Consider the following 24188-nt stretch of genomic DNA (forward strand, 5'->3'; position numbering starts at 1 on the left):
CTCGAATGCATTCCATGAACTCATCCTCCAAACTATCTTTGCCAATTTGGTTTGCCCAGTCTACATGAAGATTGAAGTCCCCCATGATTACTGCATCACCTGTACGATCCTGGTACCTGTATAGTTCACCTGTACAATCCTGGCACCTGTATAGTTCACCTGTACGGTCCTGGTACCCGTATAGTTCACCTGTACGGTCCTGGTACCTGTATAGTTCACCTGTACGGTCCTGGTACCTGTATTGTTCACCTGTACAGCCCTCTAACCTGTATAATTCACCTGTACGATCCTGGTACCTGTATAGTTCACCTGTACAATCCTGGCACCTGTATAGTTCACCTGTACGGTCCTGGTACCTGTATAATTCACCTGTACGGTCCTGGTACCCGTATAGTTCACCTGTACAGCCCTCTAACCTGTATAATTCACCTGTACGATCCTGGTACCTGTAAAGTTCACCTGTACAATCCTGGCACCTGTATAGTTCACCTGTACGGTCCTGGTACCTGTATAATTCACCTGTACAGTCCTGGTACCTGTATAATTCACATGTACAGTCCTGGTACCTGTATAGTTCACCTGTACTGCCCTCTAACCTGTATAATTCACCTGTACGATCTTGGTACCTGTATAGTTCACCTGTACGGTCCTGGTAGCGGTATGGTTCACCTGTACGGCCCTCTCACCTGTGCAGTCTGTTGAACTCATGAAGCAGCCACTCTGCGCCGAAGGAGGGGAGATAGCCCCAGAGGCCTCATTGCATGGAGACGCTGGCTGCAATACTCACCTCAGCTAACAACAACATCCATACCTTCTCCTGGATGGCAGATTGCTGATCCCCACCGGCTCACTGGGGGGCAGCACTGAGCGGCAACTTTCGCCCCACCCACTGGTCAGCTGCATTGTGGCACTGAGGAATGTCTAAAAATTGGGTCGATTGCAAAAGCAGAGAGAGATTACACAGAATATTCCTCAATGTGGGAGAGGGGCAGAGGGTTACAGGTGTGCAGGTCCATGAATCCTTAAAAGTGGATGGATGGGGAAAAACACATTAAGATGGCAAAAGGGATTGAAGGGATAACATTACGAGAGAACTTGATACAATATTAGAGGCCATGTACAAGAAAGAAAGAAAGAACTTGCATTTATATAGCACCTTTCACATCCTCAGGACATCCTAAAGTGCTTTACAGCCAATGAACTACTTTTTGAAGTGTAGTCACTGTTATAATGTAGGAAAAGTGGCAGCCAATTTGGGCACAGCAAGATCCCACAAACAGCAATGTGATAATGACCAGATAATCTGTCTTAGTGATGTTGACTGGGGTATAAATATTGGCCCAGGACACTGGGGGAACTCTCCTGCTCTTCTTCAAAATAGTGGCCATGGGATCTTTTACACTCACCAGGGAGGGCAGGCTGGGCTGCAGTTTAATGTCTCATCCGAAAGACGGCACCTCCGACAGTGCAGCACTCCCTCAGTACCACATTGGAGTGTCAGCCTGGATTATGGGGCTCAAGTCTCTGGAGCAGGGCCCCATAATCCAGGCTGACTCAGAGGTGAGAGTAGCCCTCTTACAAAGTGGGGAGGTCTCACACATTTTGTTTCAGTGGAAAGGCCTGTTAACTCAACCCCCCAGGCTGACGACTAACACCACACTGTCCGTCTTCCGGGGGAGAGGGGAAGACCCTCACAGCACACGAGGCTGACTTTTCACAGCTCCGACCCCTGACCCCTGACCCTGTGAAGGTTGGAAGGGTCGACAGCAGGTACATCTGGTCACTTTTCCCCCAGCCTGTACACATCTGCACATCTTCCGGTTACAGATACCCAAAGGGGAAGATAAGAAGAAACGGTTTTTCACATGGAGACTTCTCCCAATACGAATACTTTGACACCAGCGGTGATTGATGCACAAGGCTCCGGCTAATTACTTAAAGGTGAATATAAGAGGGTCTGGTGAGAAAGCAGGAGATTACTGTGTAAAATAAGCCTGTACCAGGGGCCAGGATACAAATTAAAGCTCCCTCCACACTGTCCCATCAAACACTCCCAGGGCAGGTACAGCATGGGTTAGATACAGAGTAAAGCTCCCTCTACACTGTCCCATCAAACACTCCCAGGGCAGGTACAGCATGGGTTAGATACAGAGTAAAGCTCCCTCTACACTGTCCCATCAAACACTCCCAGGGCAGGTACAGCACGGGTTAGATACAGAGTAAAGCTCCCTCTACACTGTCCCATCAAACACTCCCAGGGCAGGTACAGCACGGGTTAGATACAGAGTAAAGCTCCCTCTACACTGTCCCATCAAACACTCCCGGGGCAGGTACAGCACGGGGTTAGATACAGAGTAAAGCTCCCTCTACACTGTCCCATCAAACACTTCCAGCCTCAGAATAGGATTTCAACAAATGGGAGACTAAGGAAAGGAGAGCGAATGGTGGTGAGGGGTTGGAGAAATGGGGGAATTTTTTTTTTTTTAAAACAGCCTCTCCAGGAAGCACAGAATTTCAATGGAACGGCCAAAATTCTAAAGGTTAAAATATCTGGAACATTGGAAATTGATTATTTGCCCGGTCCTGGGGATCATCGCTCTGCAACATACTGACCCCGTAATGCAAACATGCTACTCAAAACTAATTAACAGGATCCAACACAGCACACACACACACACACAGGGCTAGCTGGACAAGGCAGGAAGACAGAGGATACCTGCATTGGAAAGAGGATGGAACCATCATCCCCCGAGGAAGTGGCCAGGTAACAGATTTCGCACAAAGTAGGTGCATGCTGTAAATGGTAGTTTCTCACCTCCCAACTGACTCGGGGCACGGGGTGGGGAACCCAGGCTTCAGAGTGAAAACAAAAGAACTTGTAATTATACCTCACCTTTCCCGACCTGGGGACGTCCCAAAGCGCTTTACGGCCAATTAAGTGCTTTCTGAAGCACTTCATTGGCTGTAAGTTTGTTGTAATGTAGGAAACGCGGCAGCCAATTTACGCACAGCAAGATCCCACAAACAGCGGTGTGATAATGACCAGGTTATCTGCTTTGGTAGTGTTGGTTCAGGGACATTCTTCCTCAAAATAGTGGCCGTGGGATCTTTCACGCCCACCTGAGAGGGCAGACGGGGCCTCGGTTTAACATCTCGTCCGAAAGACGGCACCTCCGACAGAGCAGCACTCCCCTCAGTACTGCACTGGGAGTGTCGGCCTGGATTATGTGCTCAAGTCTCTGGAGTGAGGACTTGAACCCACAACCTTCTGACTCAGAGGCGAGTGAGTAACTCAGGCTTCAGTGGGTGCTTGATGGGATAATGTCGAGGGAGCTTTCTTTGCATTTAACCCTTGCTGTTCCTGTTCAACTTACATAGAGGAGCTTTTCCTCTTTATTTTTCTCTCTTGTCTTAATAACTCTCTCTTTATTTCTCTCCGTCTCTGTCTAACTCTGACCCTCTTTGTTTCTATCTCTCTCTCTCTCTCACACACACTCCCTCCATTTTATGTGAATTTGTCTTAATTTTCTGTGCTTTTTAATTGTTACAATCCTTTTGTCCTTGTGTTCTCTCCGTGCCTTTCTTTCTATTTTTATTTTTGTCTCTCTCCCTATCACTTCTTTTCTCTGGCCCACTTTCTGCCTTCTCTCTGTCTCTTCACTTCTTCCTTTTCCCTTTCTGTCTTTTTTCTGATTATCTCTGTTTGTTTCTCCGTCCATATCTCTCCCGGTCTTTATGTCTTTCGAGTGGCCTCATGTTTCTTCTCTATCTTTGCCTTTTGTCCTCCTCAATCACTATCTATTATTTTGTATTTTCCCACCTCTTCCTTTCTATCTCTCTCTTCACTGATCTCTCTCTCTATCTCTACATCTGGTTTTGACTCTGCCGTCCTCTCACTCTCCCTTTCTAGCTGTCTGTATGTTTGTCTCCCTGTATATCTGTGTCTCTTCCTTTCCATGCCTTTCTCCCTCTCTTTCTCTCTCTCTCTCTCTCTCTCTCTCTCAGACACACCCACTCGCTCTCCAGAAGCAGCAGCCGATAGCCTGCAGGGGTAATTCTACACAATGTAGTTACAGGGTAGTAGCAGAGTCCAGGAGGACATAGACAGACTGGTGAAATGGGCAGACACATGGCCGATGAAATTTAACGCAGGGAAGAGTGAAGAGATGCATTTTGGATAGAAGAACGTAGGAGAGGCAATAAAAATACAATTTTAAAGGTGGTGCAGGAACAGAGAGACCTGGGAGTTTACGTACACAAATCTTTGAAGGTGGCAGGACAGTATGATAAGGCTCAGAAAAAAGCAATGGGGATCCTGGGCTTTATTAATAGAGGCATAGAGTATAAAAGCAAGGAAGTTATGCTAAACCTTTATAAAACACTGATTAGGCTTCAGCTGGAGTATTGTGTCCAATTCTGGGACAAACTGGATGGCTCTTTCAAAGAGCCAGCCCAGGCACCATGGTCTGATCCCTCCTCCTGTGCTGTAAGATTCTATTCTATAACAAGTATTTGTCAGGACAGTGTAGTTGGAGCTTTGCTCGATATCTAATTCTTACTCTCCCTGAGCTGGAAGCGCTCGGTGGAGTAGTTCTGAAGGAGTTTTACACAAGAAGAGGGGCGAAGGTAGCTGCTTTCAACATCAAGGCAGCATTCGGCCAGATATTAAACCAAGGTCCTTCTGGGCTGAAGGTTTCCGTAACAAAGACCCCTTTTTATGAGGACAGGTGGTTAGTTTGTCCCGGGGGGCACTGGCTAGGTGAGGAGTCACCTCTCCTTTCCCATTGGATGCAAGTATTCCGAGTATTCAGTATTACAGAGACTGGAACTCTCATCTCTGCTCAGTCCAACTACCTGCTGTGGGTTCTGAAACCCACAACCTTCTGACTCCGAGATGGAAATACACCGAGGCGACCTCCTCTCTCCCTGCTTCCTGCACGGTGATAAAGGGACCCGCGCCATGTAAATAAACGCAAGACCGCTCTCAAAGTTACCGAACATAAGTGTGGACGACAAAACTTCACAAACAAGCCAACGACCCACATCATGCCCGATAATGGGCCATTGTGGTAAATTACTCAATATGGGAATCGCAGAGGAATTCCTTAAACTCAGCGTCACGACAACCCCATTCCCTGCTTTATTTCCAAAACCTGCCAATTCCACAAGTGTAATTTCAGGAATGCTCAAATAAAGTCAGTTAAAGGATTTGCATCAGGAAACATCTGCCTTATCTCTAAAAATTGGCTACAACCAATTGAAGAAAATAAACCGTTACATCAAACAACGAGAGGGAGGGGGCTCGATGGGAGAGTTAATGCACCAGAGGGAGGGGCTTCGACGGGAGGGTTAATGTATCAGAGGAATGGGTATGCTCCAGAAAGTAGCTTTTAAATCACTTCAAACACTGACTAAACATGCCTGTATCTGGAACGATCAGAAACCATCAGCTCATCTGAAATAATATCTGGCCTCAAATTCATGCAAAGCTAACAGTCAGAGATAGATAGATAGATAGATAGATATATCAGAGATAGATAGATAGATAGATATATCAGAGATAGATAGATAGATAGATATATCAGAGATAGATAGATAGATAGATATATCAGAGATAGATAGATAGATATATCAGAGATAGATAGATAGATATATCAGAGATAGATAGATATATCAGAGATAGATATATCAGAGATAGATATATCAGAGATAGATAGATATATCAGAGATAGATAGATAGATAGATAGATAGATAGATAGATAGATAGATAGATATATCAGAGATAGATAGATATATCAGAGATAGATAGATATATCAGAGATAGATAGATCAGAGATAGATATATCAGAGATAGATGGATAGATACAGAGATAGATATATCAGAGATAGATAGATATATCAGAGATAGATAGATAGATAGATAGATAGATATATCAGAGATAGATAGATATATCAGAGATAGATAGATAGATAGATCAGAGATAGATAGATAGATATATCAGAGATAGATAGATATATCAGAGATAGATATATCAGAGATAGATAGATAGATAGATAGAGAGATATATCAGAGATAGATAGATAGATAGATAGAGAGATAGATATATCAGAGATAGATAGATAGATATATCAGAGATAGATAGATATATCAGAGATAGATAGATAGATAGAGAGATAGATATATCAGCGATAGATAGATAGAAAGATCAGAGATAGATAGATAGATCAGAGATAGATAGATATATCAGATAGAGAGATAGATAGAAAGATAGATATATCAGAGATAGATAGATAGATAGATAGATAGATAGATAGATAGAGAGATATATCAGAGATAGATAGATATATCAGATAGAGAGATATATCAGAGATGAATAGATATATCAGATAGAGAGATATATCAGAGATGGATAGATAGATAAATATATCAGAGATAGATAGATAGATATATAGATAGATAGATAGATATATCAGAGATAGATAGATAGATAGATAGATATATCAGAGATAGATAGATAGATATATCAGAGATAGATAGATAGATATATAGATAGATAGATAGATAGATAGATATATCAGAGATAGATAGATAGATAGATAGATAGATAGATAGATAGATAGATATATCAGAGATAGATAGATAGATATATCAGAGATAGATAGATAGATATATAGATAGATAGATAGATAGATAGATAGATATATCAGAGATAGATAGATAGATATATCAGAGATAGATAGATATATCAGATAGAGAGATATCAGAGATGGATAGATAGATAGATATATCAGAGATAGATAGATAGATATATCAGAGATAGATAGATAGATAGATAGATAGATAGATAGATAGATAGATAGATAGATATATCAGAGATAGATAGATAGATATATCAGAGATAGATAGATATATCAGATAGAGAGATATATCAGAGATGGATAGATAGATAGATATATCAGAGATGGATAGATAGAGAGATATATCAGAGATAGATAGATAGATATTTATAGATCAGAGATGGATAGATATATCAGATATATATGTATATATATGTCAGAGATTGCAGCCTTGATTTTAACTCAGGCTGTGAATCGGGGGTAGGGGAACTGAAGAGGGCAGTGAGCCATCCGTCACTTTGGGACATCCTGAGGTTGTGAAAGGCGCTATATAAATGTAAATCTTTTCTTTAAAATTCCCCATGTAATATCTGATTGATTGCTGCAAACAGCTGCCAATCTCACCACCAACCAAACTGATTGTGATTGGAGGTTGTCAGTGCAAGGAGTGCCATGGGTTGATATGTGTGTTCACAAAAGCAAATTATGACCTGAAAGTATTTCAGTGACTATTTATTTTGTCTGATTTGTTGGTTTATAGGTTCCCTCCGCACATCATCGAGCTGATCGAGAAATTCAATGTGTCAGAAGCCTGTTTCTTACCCCCTCCAATATCCATCAATCTCATATTGCGTAAGTCAAGACAAAAAATATGAATTGTTTTTTAATTGAGATTCCCTGGTGAAGGGACAAAGCCGAGATCACATCGAGATAAATCTGCATGTGGTGAACAGGCATCAAAAGCAAAAAACTGCGGTGCTGTATTTAGAAGTTACACCAATCACTGGTTATGTCACCTCTGGTTCTTTTGCCAATCATTTTAAATCTGTGTCCTCTGGTTACCGACCCTCCTGCCACTGGAAACAGTTTCTCCTTATTTACTCTATCAAAACCCTGCATGATTTTGAACACCTCTATCAAATCTCCCCTAAACCTCTCCAGTCTCTCCACATAACTGAAGTCCCTCATCCCTGGTAACATTCTAGTAAATCTCCTCTGCACCCTCTCCAAGGCCTTGACATCCTTCCTAAAGTGTGGAGCCCAGAATTGGACACAATTCTCCAGCTGAGGCCTAACCAGTGTTTTATAAAGGTTTAGCATAACTTCCTTGCTTTTGTACTCTATGCCTCTATTAATAAAACCCAGGATCCCATATGTTTTTTTAACAGCCTCCTCAACTTGTCCTGCCACCTTCAAAGATTTGTGTACATTCACCCCCAGGTCTCTCCAGTGTAGTGGTTATATTATTGGACTAGTAATCTAGGGGTGTACAGTAGAGTAGTGGTTATATTCCTGGACTAGTAATCCAGAGGGGTTCGGTAGTGTAGGGGTTATGTTATTGGACCAGTAATCCAGAGAGCATGAGTTCATGAGAATTTGAAATCAGTTTAATAGTCTGGATATAATTAGCCGGTATCAGTGACCGTGACCGTGAAGCCCACACACAGATCCCAATGAGAGTCGCCACCTTCAGGAACGCAGCAGCCAATCTTGCGCACAGCAAGATCCCACAAACAGCAACGTGATAAATAACCTGATCATCTGTTTTTAATGTTGGTTGAAGGATAAATATTGGGCAGGACACCGGGTAGAACTCCCCTGCTCTTCTTCTAATAGTGACCATGGGATCCTTCACGTTCACCCGAGAGGGCAGACGGGGCCTCGGTTTAACATCTCATCCGAAAGAGACACTGTGAGGGTCAGCCTGGGTTATGGGGATCAAGTCTCTGGAGTGGGGCTCGAACCTACAACCTTCTGACTCTGAGGCGAGAGTGATACCCACTGAGCCACACTGACACTACTTAATAGGAGATGATTCATTTCCAAACAATTCTTTCTCCCTGCAGCAACTTTGGCTCCTGCCTCACGACAGCAGCGGTTCATTGGTGGAGTCTCCGAGTTACTTTTTCTTGTTCCTGTTCTCATGTAGAACTGACCTGGTTGGATATCAGCATCTTTGCCGTGCTAACTGCCATGACGGTGCTGTCTGTTATCATCTACCTGGAGAACACTTATTACTTGCTGAAGAAAGTGAGGTGTCCCTTTAAGAAGAAGACTTTAGCGTGGAACAGCGCAGCGCCGACCGTGAGTCATCCCATTCTCACAAAGTGACCATCCCCCCTCCTCCCTCCCACCCCCTCCCCCTCCCCTCCTCCCCCACCCCCCTCCTCCTCCCCTCCCCCAACCACCCCCTCCTCCCTCCCACCCTCCCTTCCCCCCTCCACCCCCTCTTCCTCCCCTCCCCCAACCACCCCCTCCTCCCTCCCACCGTCCCTTCCCCCAACCTCCCCCCTCCTCCTCCCCCTCCTCCCCCACCCCCATCCACCCCCTCCTCCCCCCCCTCCTCCCTCTCCTCCCCCCCTCCTCCCTCCCCTCTTCTCCCCCATCCACCCCAACATCCTCCTCCTCCCCCTCTCACCCCCACCCCTCCTCCCCATCCACCCTCCCATCCCCTCCCCTCCTCCCATCCCCCTCCCCTCCCCTCCTCCCATCCCCCTCCTCCCCCCATCCACCCACCCCCACCATCACCCCTCCTCCTCCTCCCCATCCCCGCTCCTCCTCCCCCACCATCCTCCGGCCCCCTCCTCCTCCTGTCTCCCCCACCCCCTCCCAGTTGAGGTCAGTTCAACACAGAGCGAGGATTGAACTGGGGATTGGACATGGCACCGTTCTGGGCTGTGTGTTCCTCCAATGGTCTCTCAGACGAGCTGTAAATAGCAAGTTCCCTCTCCTACACTGGCCATCGTTCTGTCATCGATGTACAGTGAAGGATGCCACCATTTCTCTCTATCCTGTTCTCCAACTAAAGCCTCACTGACCGTCTTTTCCCTCCGGCAGGTGATCGGCGTCACATCATGCCTGGGGCTTTGGGTCCCTCGAGCGGTGATGTTTGTCAACATGGTGGCGTCCATGTAAGTGGCAGACAAGTGGCTTCATCTCGCCTAGTGACCCTGCGTTACACGGCCCTGACCCTAACCCATCACCCTGACCTATCACCCTGACCCTAACCTATCACCCTGACCCTAACCTATCACCCTAACCCTAGACCCCCCGCACTATAAGACTGTAACTTGCACTGTGATTCTTGACCCTGCACTGTGATCCTTGACCCTACACTATGATCCTTGACCCTACACTGTGATCCTTGACCCTACACTGCGTTCGTTGACCCTGCACTATGATCCTTAACTCTGCACTATGATCCTCGACCCTACACTATGATCCTTAACCCTGCACTGTGATCCTTGACCCTACACTGTGCTCCTTGACCCTACACTGCGCTCCTTGACCTTGTATTGTGATTCTTCACCCTACACTACGATGCTTGACCCTACACTGTGATCCTTGACCTTGCACTGTGATCCTTGACCCTGCACTTAATAAGAGAAAGATTGAGCTACACAGAGTCTGTTCTGTGGTCTTGAATTACTCGGCGTTCGATTGGCAGGATTTGAACGGACTCTCCCCGCCCTTGTTTTCCCAGTTATTTTGCGGCCTGCTTTTACCTGATGTTACTGGTTATTGTGGAGGGTTACGGGGGAGAGGAAGCCTTGCTGAAACACTTGGAGACCGTCTCATTGGCCGTCAGCACGGGGCCTTGTTGTTGCTGCTGTCCCTGCCTGCCTCGCATGCGAATGACCAGGTGAGAGGTCACCGGGCACAACCTCTACAATCGGGGGGAGGGAGGGAGGGAGGGAGGGATGAAATCCCTCTACAGGGAGGGAGGGATGAAATCCCGCATCTCACTGAATCATAGAATCGTACAGCACAGGAGGCCACAAGGTGCTGTATAAATGCAAGTTCTTTTTTAAAAAATAGATATTTCTAATCGTGATTAGATCTCACCTGGTCCTAAGAAAGAATAAATTTTTACACAATTATCACAAGAATGAGAGAAGCAGAAAATGAATGGGATGAAATGACTTTTGGTCATTTACTCTGCAGTTCCACGATGTCTCTGCTGGCGGCGCTGCTGAGAATAGTAATTTAGCATGGAGCAGCAGCACCTCCAGGTGGACGTCCGCAGTAATGCAACACCAACAACAACAGCAACTTGCATTTATATAGCGCCTTTTAACGTTGTAAAACATCTCAAGGAGCTTCACAGCAGCGATTATCAAACAAAATTTGACACCGAGCCACATAAGGAGGTATTAGGACAGGTGACCAGAAGCTTGGACAAAGTGGTAGGTTTTAAGGAGCGTCTTAAAGGAGGAGAGAGAGGCGGAGAGGTTTAGGGAGGAGAGAGAGGGGTAAAGAAACGGAGAGGTTTAGGGAGGGAATTCCAGAGCTCAGGGCCCAGGCAGCTGAAGGCACGGCCGCCAACGGTGGAGCGATTAAAATCGGGGATGCGCAAGAGGCCAGGATTGGAGGAGAGCAGAGATCTCAGAGGGTTGTAGGGGCTGGAGGAGGTTACAGAGATAGGGAGGGGGGGCGAGGGCCATGGAGGGATTTGAAAACAAGGATGAGAATTTTAAAATGGAGGTGTTGCCGGGCCGGGAGCCAATGTAGGTCAGCGTAGGGAGTTAGAAAATCTTCGGTCGTCAATGCCTGTTTTTTGAAACCTGTAAAACACTGTCAGTCGTCAGAGAGTTTAATTTCTCTTTTAATCTGTTTAGACGGAAATTTAGGATTTTCGTGTTAGGATCGTTCCAAGTGGCTTTTCTCCGACCTGTCTTTTATTTCCTGGGGACAGTTTTATGGACGAATGGATTGTACGATCCGCAAGATGTGAGTGAGCTAAAACCAGATTATTATTACAGCTGCCTTTCGGATGAGACGTTAAACCGAGGCCCCGTCTGCCCCCTCAGGTGGACGTAAAAGATCCCACGGCCACTATTTCAAAGAAGAGCAGGGGAGTTCTCCCCAGTGTCCTGGTCAATATTTATCCCTCAACCAACATCACTAAAACAGATTATCTAGTTGTTATCTCATTACTGTTTGTGGGATCTTGCTGTGCACAAATTGGCTGCCACTTTTCCTACATTTCAACAGTGACTACACTTCAAAAGAAAGTATTTAATTGGCTGTAAAGTGATTTAGGACGTCCTGAGGTTATGAAAGGTGCTATATAAATACAAGTTCTTTCTTTCTTTCCGGTCCTCTTTTCGTAACATTTCAATTTACTCCTCTTCTCTTGCTGGAATACGGGGCCCACAGCCCCAGTTACCCACCAGTGCCTCAACCAAGGGAAAACTGAGGGAGGCGAGGAGTTCCTCAGGTCCTGCCACTCCCAGCTCCCAGGAGGGAGTCACGTTCATGGGAGCACAAGATGGAGAGTCAGAGTTACAATGTTGTGGCTCTATCTACAACCCTCTGACAGTGGGGTCACTAATTAACCTTTGATTTAGAAATGGTGAGGATTTGGGAGGAGGGATTACATAGAAATTTACAGCACAGGAACAGGCCATTCGGCCCAACTGGTCTATCCCGGTGTTTATGCTCCACACGAGCCTCCTCCCTCCCTACTTCATCTCACCCTATCAGCATATCCTTCTATTCCTTTCTCCCTCATGTGTTTATCCAGCTTCCCCTTAAATGTATCTATGCTATTTGCCTCGACTACTCCTTGTGGGAGCGAGTTCCACATTCTCACCACTCTCTGGGTAAAGAAGTTTCTCATGAATTCACTAGTGACTATCTTATGTTTATGGCCCTTAGTTTTGGACTCCCCACAAATACTTCAGGGAGCAAAAGTCTCCCAGCAGAACCCTCCTCTCATCCTGCACCAAGGCAAAGTTTAATTCTTCGAAGATCGCATGCACACTTGAATGATCTGTTTGCCAATGCAGCCTCTCAAACTTTTCTTGTTTATTGTTGCATTGCTGTCTCAGTTATCTGCGACGAGCGTTTTCCTCTGGATGGACCTGTTCCTGGGAGTCTCCACAATCCTCGGGCTTTGGCCGGTCAATATCCTGTTCCGGGAGGCTAAACTCCACATGGCTGACCAGAACATTATAGCCAAATTCGCCCTGTTTCAGGTGAGTGCATCACGGTCCCAAAGCTCTGTGTGTAACAGCACTTCGTGTCAGCCGTGGCTCCGTGGGACGCACACTCTCGCCTCAGTCAGAAGGACGTGGGTTCAAGCCCCACTCCTGCATCTTGAGCACGAACTCCTGGGTTGACATTTCAGTGCAGTACTGAGGGAGTGCTGCACTGTCAGAGGTGCTGTCTTTCAGATGGGACATTAAAACTCTCAGGTGGATGTAAAAGATGCCATGGCCACTATTTCAAGGAAGAGTAGGGGAGTTCTCCCCGGTGTCCTGGGCCAATATTTATCCCTCAGCCAACATCACCAAAAAACAGATTATCTGGTCATTTATCTCATCGCTGTTTGTGGGATCTTGCTGTGCGCAAATTGGTTGCTGCGTTTCCGACATTTCAACAGTGACTACACTTCAGAAAGTGCTTCATTGGCTGTAAAGTGCTTAGGGTCGTCCTGAGGTGGTGAGAGACGGTATATAAATACAAGTTCGTTCGTTCTTTTTACTGCCCCTGGAGTTCAATTGAGCCAAATAGTAGAAGGCGGTTTGTAATATAACTGATGACTATTTACATTGGAAGAGATTCAGTAATTTAGCTGATACTTCATTTATAGTCTTTAGTACAGGGCAATAAGGCCCATTATAGTCTCTAACCCAGGGCAATAAGGCCCATTATAGTCTCTAACCCAGGGCAATAAGGCCCATTATAGTCTCTAACCCAGGGCAATAAGGCCCATTACAGTCTCTAACCCAGGGCAATATGGCCATTTATAGTCCCTAACCCAGGGCAATAGGACCCATTATAGTCTCTAACCCAGGGCAATATGGCCATTTATAGTCCCTAACCCAGGGCAATAGGACCCATTATAGTCTCTAACCCAGGGCAATATGGCCATTTATAGTCCCTAACCCAGGGCAATAGGACCCATTACAGTCTCTAACCCAGGGCAATATGGCCATTTATAGTCCCTAACCCAGGGCAATAGGACCCATTATAGTCTCTAACCCAGGGCAATAAGGCCCATTTATAGTCCCTAACCCAGGGCAATATGGCCATTTATAGTCCCTAACCCAGGGCAATAGGACCCATTATAGTCCCTAACCCAGGGCAATAGGACCCATTATAGTTCCTAACCCAGGGCAATAGGACCCATTATAGTCCCTAACCCAGGGCAATATGGCCATTTATAGTCTCTAACTCAGGGCATTAAGGCCCATTATAGTCCCTAACCCAGGGCATTAAGGCCCATATAGTCTCTAACTCAGGGCATTAAGACGCATATAGTCTCTAACCCAGGGCAATAAGGCCATTTATAGTCTCTAACCCAGGGCAATAACATAAGAACATAAGAAATAGGAGCAGGAGTAGGCCAATCGGCCCCTCGAGCCTGCTCCACCATTCAATAAGATCATGGCTGATCTGATCCTAACCTCAAATCTAAATTCAGGTCCAATTTCCTGCCCGCTCCCCGTAACCCCTAATTCCCTTTACTTCTAGGAAACTGTCTATTTCTGTTTTAAATTTATTTAATGATGTAGCTTCCACAGCTTCCTGGGGCAGCAAATTCCACAGACCTACTACCCTCTGAGTGAAGAAGTTTCTCCTCATCTCAGTTTTGAAGGAGCAGCCCCTTATTCTAAGATTATGCCCCCTAGTTCTAGTTTCACCCATCCTTGGGAACATCCTTACCGCATCCACCCGATCAAGCCCCTTCACAATCTTATATGTTTCAATAAGATCGCCTCTCATTCTTCTGAACTCCAATGAGTAGAGTCCCAATCTACTCAACCTCTCCTCATATGTCCGCCCCCTCAGCCCCGGGATTAACCGAGTGAACCTTCTTTGTACTGCCTCGAGAGCAAGCATAAGTTCCATTATAGTCCCTAACCCAGGGCATTAAGACCCATATAGTCTCTAACCCAGGGCAATATGGCCATTTATAGTCTCTAACCCAGGGCAATATGGCCATTTATAGTCTCTAACCCAGGGCAGTGAGGTCCATTGTTCTATCCTTGCCCAGCTGAGATCAGCTAACTGGGCAGACTGGGAATTGACGCTATGATCTGTACATCTCTGACTCTTTACCTGTGTCACATTTTCCCAGGCCATTCTGATCCTGTCCTCGCTGCAGAATTCCATCATCGGGACCCTGGCTGGTGCAGGGCACATCGGCTGTGCTCCTCCTTATTCCGCAACGACCAGAGGCCAACGTATGTACCAGCAACCTGGTCTCAGTAAGAGTGACCATGACGCTGTCGGATTGTTGTAAAAACCCAACTGGTTCACTGATTTCCTTTACGGAAGGAAACCCGCCGTCCTTACCCGGCCTGGGCCTATATGTGACTCCAGTCCCCACACCAATGTAGTTGACTCCTAACTGCCCTCTGAAGTGGTCCAGCAAGACACTCAGTTGTATCAAACTGCCAACTAGTTCAAGAAGGTGGCCCATCAGGGCAACTGGGGTTGGGCAATAAATGGCAGCCTTGGCAGTGACGACCATATCATGAGAATGAATTTTTTTTTAAAAACTCTTTCTAGAGAATTCCTTCATTCCTCCCTTTCCCCGATTCTCTTGAAGTTGCTGATTGAATTGGGGCACAGTTCCACAGGTAAGTAGTCCATACCACCACACCCCCCACCTTCCAGGGGGCCATTCTTCACGTGTGACCCTGGGCAGTGAGTGTCGGGAGGCTATTCAACCATGGGGGGAGGGGGGAAAAGAGAGATTCAAAGCCAGGACCAATCCTGTCCTTCTTGAACATCTACAGAGGCAACCCCACACCATCGGCCCCCCCTGGATTTTCATAAGAGTGAACACTGACTGATTCCCCTTCCCTCACCCCCATCGAAGGGGTTTTAAGACAATCGTAGCCCTCCCCCACCGAGACTCGTTAGCCCTGCAGAGACCTGTGCTCAAACCTGGGGCCTTGCTGCTCTGGGGGGCTTGGTACTACATTGAGACCATTTCATTGACTCGGCCTTTAGGGAGAGCTCGTTCCAGCTCGGAATAATGGATGCGTGAGGAACATCGGAAGAGGAGAAGGCCAATCAGCCCCTCGAGCCTCTTTCCATCATTCAAATAGATCGCAGCTGATCTGTATCTTAACTCTATCTACCCGCCTTGGTTCCGTAACCCTTAATACCCTCGCCTAACGAAAATTTATCAATCTCAGTTTTGAAAGCTCCAATTGACCCCCAGCCTCAACAGCTTTTTTTGGGGGTGGGGGGGAAGAGTTCCAGATTTCCACTCCCCTTTGTGTGAAGAAGTGCTTCCTGACATCACCCCTGAACGGCCTGGCTCCAATTTTAAGCTCACGCCCCCTTGTTCTGGACCCACCACCAGAGGAAATAGTTTCCGTCTCTGTCAAATCCTGTAATCATCTTCAACTCCAGGATGGCTGGAAATAGGAAAATGACACCACAGTAGAGTTTCTGAGATTGGGGCTCAGAAATATTTAATCTACACCCTAACCATGCTGACCTGCCAGTGCTTGAAACAACTCTTATCCTAATGAGCTTATAAAGTTCACACAAAACAAGGAGAGCAAACCTGCCTCCACACCGCACACCCACCTGCGTCTTTAATGTGCTTTTATCACTTCCCACGGAGGAACATGGGATGCCTTTGAGAAGCCAGCTTGTAGTTTGTTCCATGAGAGGGCAAAATTGGCCAGGGATCCAGAGGGTGACTAGTGGAACGGTTACAACGTGGAACTCGCAACCACGGTTGAGTGGTTGAGGCGAATAGCATCGATGCATTTAAGGGGAAGCTGGATCAACACAGGAGGGAGAAAGGAATAGAAGGATATGCTGATAGGGTGAGATGAATTAGGGAGGGAGGCTTGTGTGGAGCATAAACACCGGCATAGACCTGTTGGCAAGTACAAAACAAAGTGTTCAGTTGCTCTTACATTATCAATAGTTGGAAATAGAAGCAGGAAATGCAAAAGTGCAGAGGTACTCTGTATAAAAAAAGTTAGTATTGGACAAAAATGGTGCAGTTAGGCCAAATGGCCTTTTTCTGTGCTGTAAATTCTATGTAAATCATCACCTACGTTATCAAATCCTTTAATCATCTTAAACGCTAAGCTTTTGTCTCCTCCATCCCCCCCATTGATAGTAATTCTAGACCATTTATTCCATCGCAGTCATGAACTACCAGCTCCTAATTATAGAGATGTTCATCGTTGGCGTGCTCACACGGATCTCGTACAGGAAGAGGGACGATGGGCCGGGCTACGGGGCATTGGACGCTACCCAGCCCAAGGACCAGGAGGAAAGGGGACGGCAAACGTCAACAGAAGATGCTAAAGGCCAAGACACGGGCAACAATAACCTGGAGGTGTAGGATAACCAGCCACCCGTAATCCGCAATCCAGCTAACTAACTGGGATAAGACAGCTTTGGATACATCAACCAATTAAACTGAAAAAATGAATTAAAACGTGCAATTTTACATGAAGTTGCTTTTCTAAGTATCGGCCATGGCTCAGGGGGTAGCACTCTCCCTCGCCTCTGAGTCAGAGACTTGAGTCTATAATCCAGGCTGACACTCCCAGTGCCAGTACTGAGGGAGTGCTGCACTGTCGGAGGTGCTGTTTTCGTTAAACGGGTGGACGTAAAAGATCCCACAGCCACTATTTCACAGTCCCTGCCGAGCCCTGGCCAATGTTTATCTCTCAATCAACGCCTAAATGAACAGATAATCTGGTCACTTATCTCATTTCTGTTTGCGGGATCTTGCTGTGCGCAAATTGGCTGCCACGTTTCCTACAACAGCGACGACACTTTTAAAAAGTACTTCACTGGCTGCAAAGCGCTTTGGCATTTCAAAATAATCCATTGGGTGGAGCACTTTGATTGTGATAAAACGCTGTATAAATATTTCTTACCGCTCACGCTCCTTCTGAGCTGCAAATTCACCATCCCAAACAGATTTTCGCCCTCCTGCATCCTCATTGTTTTTGAAATCAAGGCTTATTGCACTATCTCCTGCTTTATAAATGCAAGTTTTCCGTCTTTCCATCAACAACTTGCATTTATAAAGCACCTTTAACGTAATAAAAACATCCCAAGGCGCTTCACAGGAGCGATTAACAAACAAAATTTGACACCGAGCCACATAAGGAGATATTAAGACAGGTGACCAAAAGTTTGGTCAAAGAGGTAGGTTTTACGGAGCATCTTAAAAGGAGGAGAGAGAGAGGCGGAGAGGTTTAAGGAGGGAATTCCAGAGCTCAGGGCCTGGACAGCTGAAGGCACGGCCGCCAATGGTGGGGCAAAGGAAGTGGGGGATGGACAAGAGGCCAGAATTGGAGGAGTGCAGAGATCTCGGAGAGTTGTCGGGCTGGAGGAGGTTACAAATAGGGAGGGGCGAGGCCATGGAGGGATTTGAACACAAGGATGAGAGGGGGCACATTCGAGGACAGAAGCTCGGGCCACACAGGGGGCACATTCGAGGACAGAAGTTCAGGCCACTACAATGGACGTTAGATGCTCTTAGCTATATCGGGGGAGGGGGAAGAATGAAAATCAGCCAGGGTCCCCACTCCTGATTGATATTCAGCGACTCCTGCTTCAGCGGATGTCAGATGATGACAGGACTGGATTAGACTGCACCTCTCACCATGGTCTGCTGTCAATCACCGGTGGGGGCGGCTCACACCTTGAAGAACTGGCAAATCAGTGCCTGAGGAACTTGTGTCAGAGTAGGAGCAGCACAGAAGGAGGCCATTCGGCCCATCGTGCCCGTGCTTTCTCTTCGAAAGAGCTATCCAATTAGTCCCACTCCCCTGCTCTTTCCTCATAGTCCTGCAAATTTTCCCTTCAAGTATTTATCCAATTTTCTTTTGAAAGTTATTATTGAATCTGCTTCCACCGCCCTTTCAGGCAGCGCATTCCAGATCATAACAACTCACTGCGTAAAAAAAATGTCTCCTAATGTCACCTCTGGTTCTTTTGCCAATTTCCTTAAATCTGTGTCCTCTGGTTACCGACCCTCTGCTACTGGAAACAGTTTCTCCTTATTTACTCTGTCAAAACTGTTCATGATTTTGGACCCCTCGATCAAATCTCCCCTTAACCTTCTCAGCTCTAAGAACAACCCCAGCTTCTCCGGTCTCTCCACATAACTGAAATCCCTCATCCCTGGTACCATTCTAGTAAATCTCCTCTGCACCCTCTCCAAGACCTTGACATCCTTCCTAAAGTGCGGTGCCCAGAATTGGACCCAACACTCCAGCTGAGGCCTAACCAGTGTTTTATAAAGGTTCAGCATAACTTCCTTGCTTTTGTGCTCTATGCCTCTATTAATAAAGCCCAGGATCCCATGTGCTCGAGCAAGTGTCAAGGCTCCACCAGCAGGGGAGGGGGGAGAAAATGTTTACACTGAAAGAAAAAACGCCGGTAGGATTTTGCTGTTCGACAAAAGAGAAAACGGACACAATGCAGAGGTTTTTAACGCTGTGTTTAATCAGACAATTTTCACTGTTTAACAGCTGTAAGTTGATTAAAAGATCAGCACAGAATCCATTTATCGACAACATGCAACTCTATTAAAAAATCTCAGGTCAGAGCCAAACTTACAGCACTTTGCACTTCAATTTTCTTTTTAAATTAAAAAAAACCCTCTAAATCTGTTGACGAAAAATGATCAGAAATCAAAGAGGATTAACACTTTGCAAAAAGATATATTTCTTTTTTCGATGTACAAACAATCTCTCGAGGATCGCCCACAGAAACAGACTCTGTGCATTGCATAAATTACATACTGATGCTTCACACCACAGTACCAGAGATCAGAGTCTCTAATGCTTCTCCTCTCCCTCCCCTCGATCACCCAACATTGAAGAGGAGGGGCTCGGACAGTGTGGGACTACTGACTTTACTAACAGTAAGACACCTCCCCGCCTCTCTCCCCAGGTCAGGTCCTTGTCCTCCCTCGGGATGCGAGGTGTGGGGGAGAAGGGGCGCGGTCTCACCCGGGCTGACAGTCATGGACTTCCTCGGGCAGGTGTTGGTGAACCAGCTCTTCGCCTCCTGGTTGGGAGGCTGCAGCTTCGTGGCTATTATTACCAGGCCTGCGTTGCCATGAAAACCTCCTCGCGGTAAATCTCAGGGAGTCAGGGCGCGATTGAGGCCCTTTTACTGAGCTCCAGGATCATTGACCAACTCCCGCCAACCCCCTCCTTGCCGACGGGGAGGCCTCACTGAGTCAAGCATCTAAGAGGCGCCCTCGGGGGGGTGGGGTCTGGCAATGTTTCGCCGACATTACAAGCAACTGCACTTCATTGGCCGTGAGGCACTTTGGGAAGTCCGGAGGCCCTGAAAGGCGCTGTATAAATGCAGGTAATTTCTTTAAAGCACCTTTGGAAACCCGAGACAAGGCTGAAGCTGGGCAAAGTGCAGATGGAGGAATGACTGCAACGCACTGAATCCCCAAAGCTCTGAATTCACCCCGTTTACAGCGCTGGGATGTTAAAAAGAAGTCTTGTTTTCTTTTTTTTTTAAATAAAGAGAGACCGTAATTTTTACGAAATCCAGCTGACGGGACAACACACACTTTTACAAACCAACTTCTCCTGAGTTGTAAAGCCCCCCCGTGTACTGCGAGTGCACTCTGCTGGTTAACTAGCGTGGATCTCACCCATTTATGGTGGTCGGTATTTACTGGCCCAATCGCCTGCACCTCAGGCAAAGTATTTTTTTTTAAAAAAAGAGAAACAAAATCAGAAATTGCTGGAAACACACAGCAGGTCTGTCAACGTCTGAAAAAAGACAGATTAAAGATTCGGTCAAACTCCATCAGTTCTGATGAAGACCCTTATCCAAAACACTAACCTGTCTTTTCTCTCACAGGTGTGGTGTTTGCAGAATGTTTTTTGCTTGTTTTTTTTAAGAAAAAAAGTCAATTTTCCTTTCTTTTTATCCCCAAAGTTTACTTCTGCAGAGGAACTGGAGAGTACAGAAGAGAGCCTTAATTAGACGACATGGGTCTGAAAGCAAACACTGGACTCACCCGCAAAACATGCATAAGTGTGCAACCAATGCATAACCGTGTAAACGACAGACCATGACCCCAAACGCACCCCACACCCGTTAAGAACGTATCGCACACACAGACAGGTACATCACATGTACCAATCTACACCAATGGGATTCCCAAGGTTATTTCAGTTCAGCCTTCAACCTAATAGCTCTGATCAGTAGTTATTAAAAGGATTGTGATTTTAAAAAATATATAATACACGAGTGGAATTCAGTGTCTTAAGGTACTTCTCAAGCACGTTCCGTTGTTTCTAAGTGCAAACGGGTTTGATTTATACATCAATGCGGCTCAAAAGTTACAACTGTGAGATGGCAGAGAAACCTTTAGCTGGCAGCGTGTTACAGCACAGTGACTCTCCCCAGTGACTCGCTGCTAAGGTGAATAGTGCAAGCTTTCTTGAGACAGAAAGTTCAGTCACAGCACCCAGTTCCCTCTCTGGGCAGCACCCAGTTCCCTCTCTGGGCAGCACCCAGTAAAGAACTCGCATTCGGAATCAGATAAAAGCACGTTATCCCGTCAGAGAGTCTGCCCTGGCACACAGGACTCCCAAAACTCCACTCATTTAGTGACCATCAACAGTTACTGTCTATACTTGTGCGTAAGGCAGCCACAAAAATCCACCCCAGAAACTGACAGGGAGGGAATTACGACCGTTGTATAAGAGGAGAGCTGTGGGTGCAAAGCCCCCGACCTCCCAATTATACGTCAGCAACACCCACATCTCCTCCGTTCTCTCTCTTGTCTCCGGCAGCACATTACTGCCAGCTCCTGCTCCCCCAGGGCTGCGACACTTAACCAGCAATTATCCCCCAAATCCCCTCACTTCAGTCCAGGCTCCTGCAGCAGATTCTGAACTGGAGCCAGCCCAGCGAGATTGGATACGAGACGGGGCAGGGATTTGGGTGGGGGGTGGGGGGGGTGATTTGAAATCTGGAGGGAAATGAGGCGTTGAAATATGACAGGTGTGGAGGAGCTGGAGAATCAGCTGTAGGTAATGGGGACGTACCAGCTCCTCCATCAATGGGGAAAACTGCTCAACCGGGGGGGGAAGCCCGAGAGCCCCTCCCCAACACTTTGAGTGCCCAATCCGGGGTGGAGGGGTAAATTTCTAGCCTTACATGCGAGCATATGCGCTAAGCTCTGACGCACGTCCCGAATGTACTGAGATACGACAGTACACCTTAAATATAAAAGAAAGCCATTTTTTCCCTGTGGTCTTTTCCAAGTGTTTTTTTGTTAAATTAGTTTAATATGCTAAAAAGAAAAACCAGTTTACATCGTTTTCGAGCCGTTTCCCTGCGGAAAATGATTTGTTTTTTAATGTTTAAATTCCAAAGTCCAACTTGACCCATTTGTTCGGATTTCTCTTTTTTTTCTACGTGTGAGCGATATTTGCCCCGTCCCTGTAGAACCCCAGACGGTCGAATTGAGAGGGGGGGGGGGGGGGGGGGGTGGGGGGGTGGGGGTAAATGGAGATTCCGGGAGAGAGACCTTTATTCCGAATCGTCGTCGCTGATGTCGTAAGCAGCCGCGTCGGACTCTGGTTTCGGAGAGCAGGGCGGGGAGGTCTTGGAGAAGGGCCAGCGGAAGGTGGGCGAGGGGGAGCGCTCCCGGGTCGGGCTGCTGCTTGGACTCTGCTTCGGGGTGATGGCTTGTAGCATCCGACCTTTGCCCTCTTTCAGCATGTGCTTCTGTTTTTTTTGGAACGGGGGAAAAAAAGAATCGTAAACCCCGCACGGCATCGTAAACCCCCGCACGGCATCGTAAACCCCCGCACGGCATCGTAAACCCCGCCGATACAACAATAACTTGCATTTATATAGCGCCTTGACGTAGTAAAACGACCCAAGGCGCTTCGCAGGAGCGATTATCAAAGATTTGACACCGAGCCACATAAGGAGATATTAGGACAGGTGACCAAAAGCTTGGTCAAAGAGGTAGGTTTTAAGGAGCATCTTAAAAGAGGAGAGAGAGAGAGAGAGATAGAGAGGATGAGAGGTTTAGGGAGGGAATTCCAGAGCTTAGGGCCGCCAATGGTGGTGGCGAAGGAAATCGGGGATGCTCAAGAAGCCAGAATCGGAGGAGCGCAGAGATCTGAGAGAGTAGTCGGGCTGGAGGAGGTTACAGAGATAGGGAGGGGGCGAGGGCCATGGAGGGATTTGAACACAAGGATGAGGATTTTTTTTTAAAAATCGAGGCGTTCCTGGACCGGGAGCCACTGTAGGTCAGCGAGCACAGGGGGGGGGTGATGCAGCGCTCGGGACGAGTTTACATCGCGGGAGTGGGGGTTGGCGACTCCCTGCTGGGGTTGGATTCTACAAGAACACGCTGCCCTCCGATACCTCGCCCCTCTGGCTTTTAATGCCCCTATATTATTTCTCCCCACTGTGGGCTGCCACCACCATGTCCTTCCAACCTTTCTCTTCAATTCTCTAGCTCCAGGTAGGCTACTCACCATCGTACAGGTATCACCTTTGTGACGCACTTTCCAAAGACAGCCCTATGGCTACTATCGCTCACAGTCTCTCTGTCTTTGTCCCAGCTATCTTGTCTGTTTTTCGGCTAACTCTTCTTCTGTGACCCACGCTCCTTCTACGCTGTCTCAGTTAGTTGTCGTTCGCTCCTGGGTGGGTTCACACTCTTTCTTACTACTTCGACCAACCGTAGTCCCATCCCATGTCCCCCAGTTCCCTCAACAGCACACACACCTTTACAGCCTCCAGCTTAATTCTGATTCTTTTGGCTGCTCGCAGTTAACTTTATTTGTGTCAGGTGGCCTGTTTTACAACAACAAGTTGCAATTATACAGCGATATTAACGTAGAGAAATGTCCCACGGCAGTTAAGAGACTTGTTTCTCTCAGGGACCCCCTTTATTTCCTCACATCACAATAGTGGCCTAAGTTCAAAAGTACTTCATTGGCTGTAAAGTGCTTTGGGATGTCCTGAGGACTTGAAAGACGCTATATAAATGCAAGTTCTTTCTTTCTTTATGATTTTTACTCTCCCTTTTAATTATAATTCTTTCCTGTGTGCTCCCATTGGCATTTAGCCTCTCATAGGCTTTGTCCCTTTAACTGGTTTCATGTGCACTCCCGCTCTCTCTCTCTCTTATGCTTCACCCTTATTTAAAAAATCCACTTCAAATTTCTTCTGCCTGGCGGGGCCATTTTAAATTTCTTTTGCCTAGTGTAGCCTGTTTAAACTTCTTCTGTCTGGTGGGACCTATTTTTCTCTTCCACTCCGCTTTTGATTTACCTGCTCTCAGTTGAGGTTCAACTTGTTCGGAGAGCGTAGCAAAGTGATGCCCTCTCCTTCT

General features: G+C 46.7%; 2 protein-coding genes across 3 annotated transcripts in view; one reads left to right on the top strand and one right to left on the bottom strand.

Moving 5' to 3' along the window:
• Nucleotides 1-2686: 2686 nt before the first annotated feature.
• On the top strand, nt 2687-17279 carry LOC137330967 (organic solute transporter subunit alpha-like). The gene is made up of 9 exons (XM_067994545.1): nt 2687-2764; nt 7380-7471; nt 8769-8923; nt 9677-9750; nt 10323-10481; nt 11458-11569; nt 12673-12819; nt 14928-15033; nt 16972-17279. Exons 1-9 carry the CDS (start codon nt 2733-2735, stop codon nt 17169-17171), a joined length of 1077 nt encoding a protein of 358 aa, XP_067850646.1. The 5' UTR covers nt 2687-2732; the 3' UTR covers nt 17172-17279.
• A 1992-nt stretch (nt 17280-19271) lies between these two features.
• The window catches only part of LOC137331235 (choline-phosphate cytidylyltransferase A-like), a 49093-nt gene continuing 44176 nt past the window's right edge, over nt 19272-24188 (bottom strand). For both annotated transcript variants that reach the window (XM_067994879.1, XM_067994878.1), the window contains one exon: nt 19272-22561. In XM_067994879.1, coding sequence (XP_067850980.1) covers nt 22364-22561 — 198 coding nt within the window. In that variant the 3' untranslated portion in view covers nt 19272-22363. The remainder of the gene's footprint in view (nt 22562-24188) is intronic.

The sequence above is a fragment of the Heptranchias perlo genome, chromosome 13 (genome assembly GCF_035084215.1).
Source record: "Heptranchias perlo isolate sHepPer1 chromosome 13, sHepPer1.hap1, whole genome shotgun sequence".
NCBI lineage: Eukaryota > Metazoa > Chordata > Chondrichthyes > Hexanchiformes > Hexanchidae > Heptranchias > Heptranchias perlo.

Excerpts from the sequence above, each read along its gene's own strand:
- LOC137330967 (XM_067994545.1), top strand. The coding sequence starts at position 2,733 with ATGGAACCATCATCCCCCGAGGAAGTGGCCAG. Across the intron at positions 10,482-11,457 it reads CCTCGCATGCGAATGACCAG|ACGGAAATTTAGGATTTTCG; the intron begins GTGAGAGGTCAC and ends TAATCTGTTTAG. Across the intron at positions 11,570-12,672 it reads GATTGTACGATCCGCAAGAT|TTATCTGCGACGAGCGTTTT; the intron begins GTGAGTGAGCTA and ends TTGCTGTCTCAG.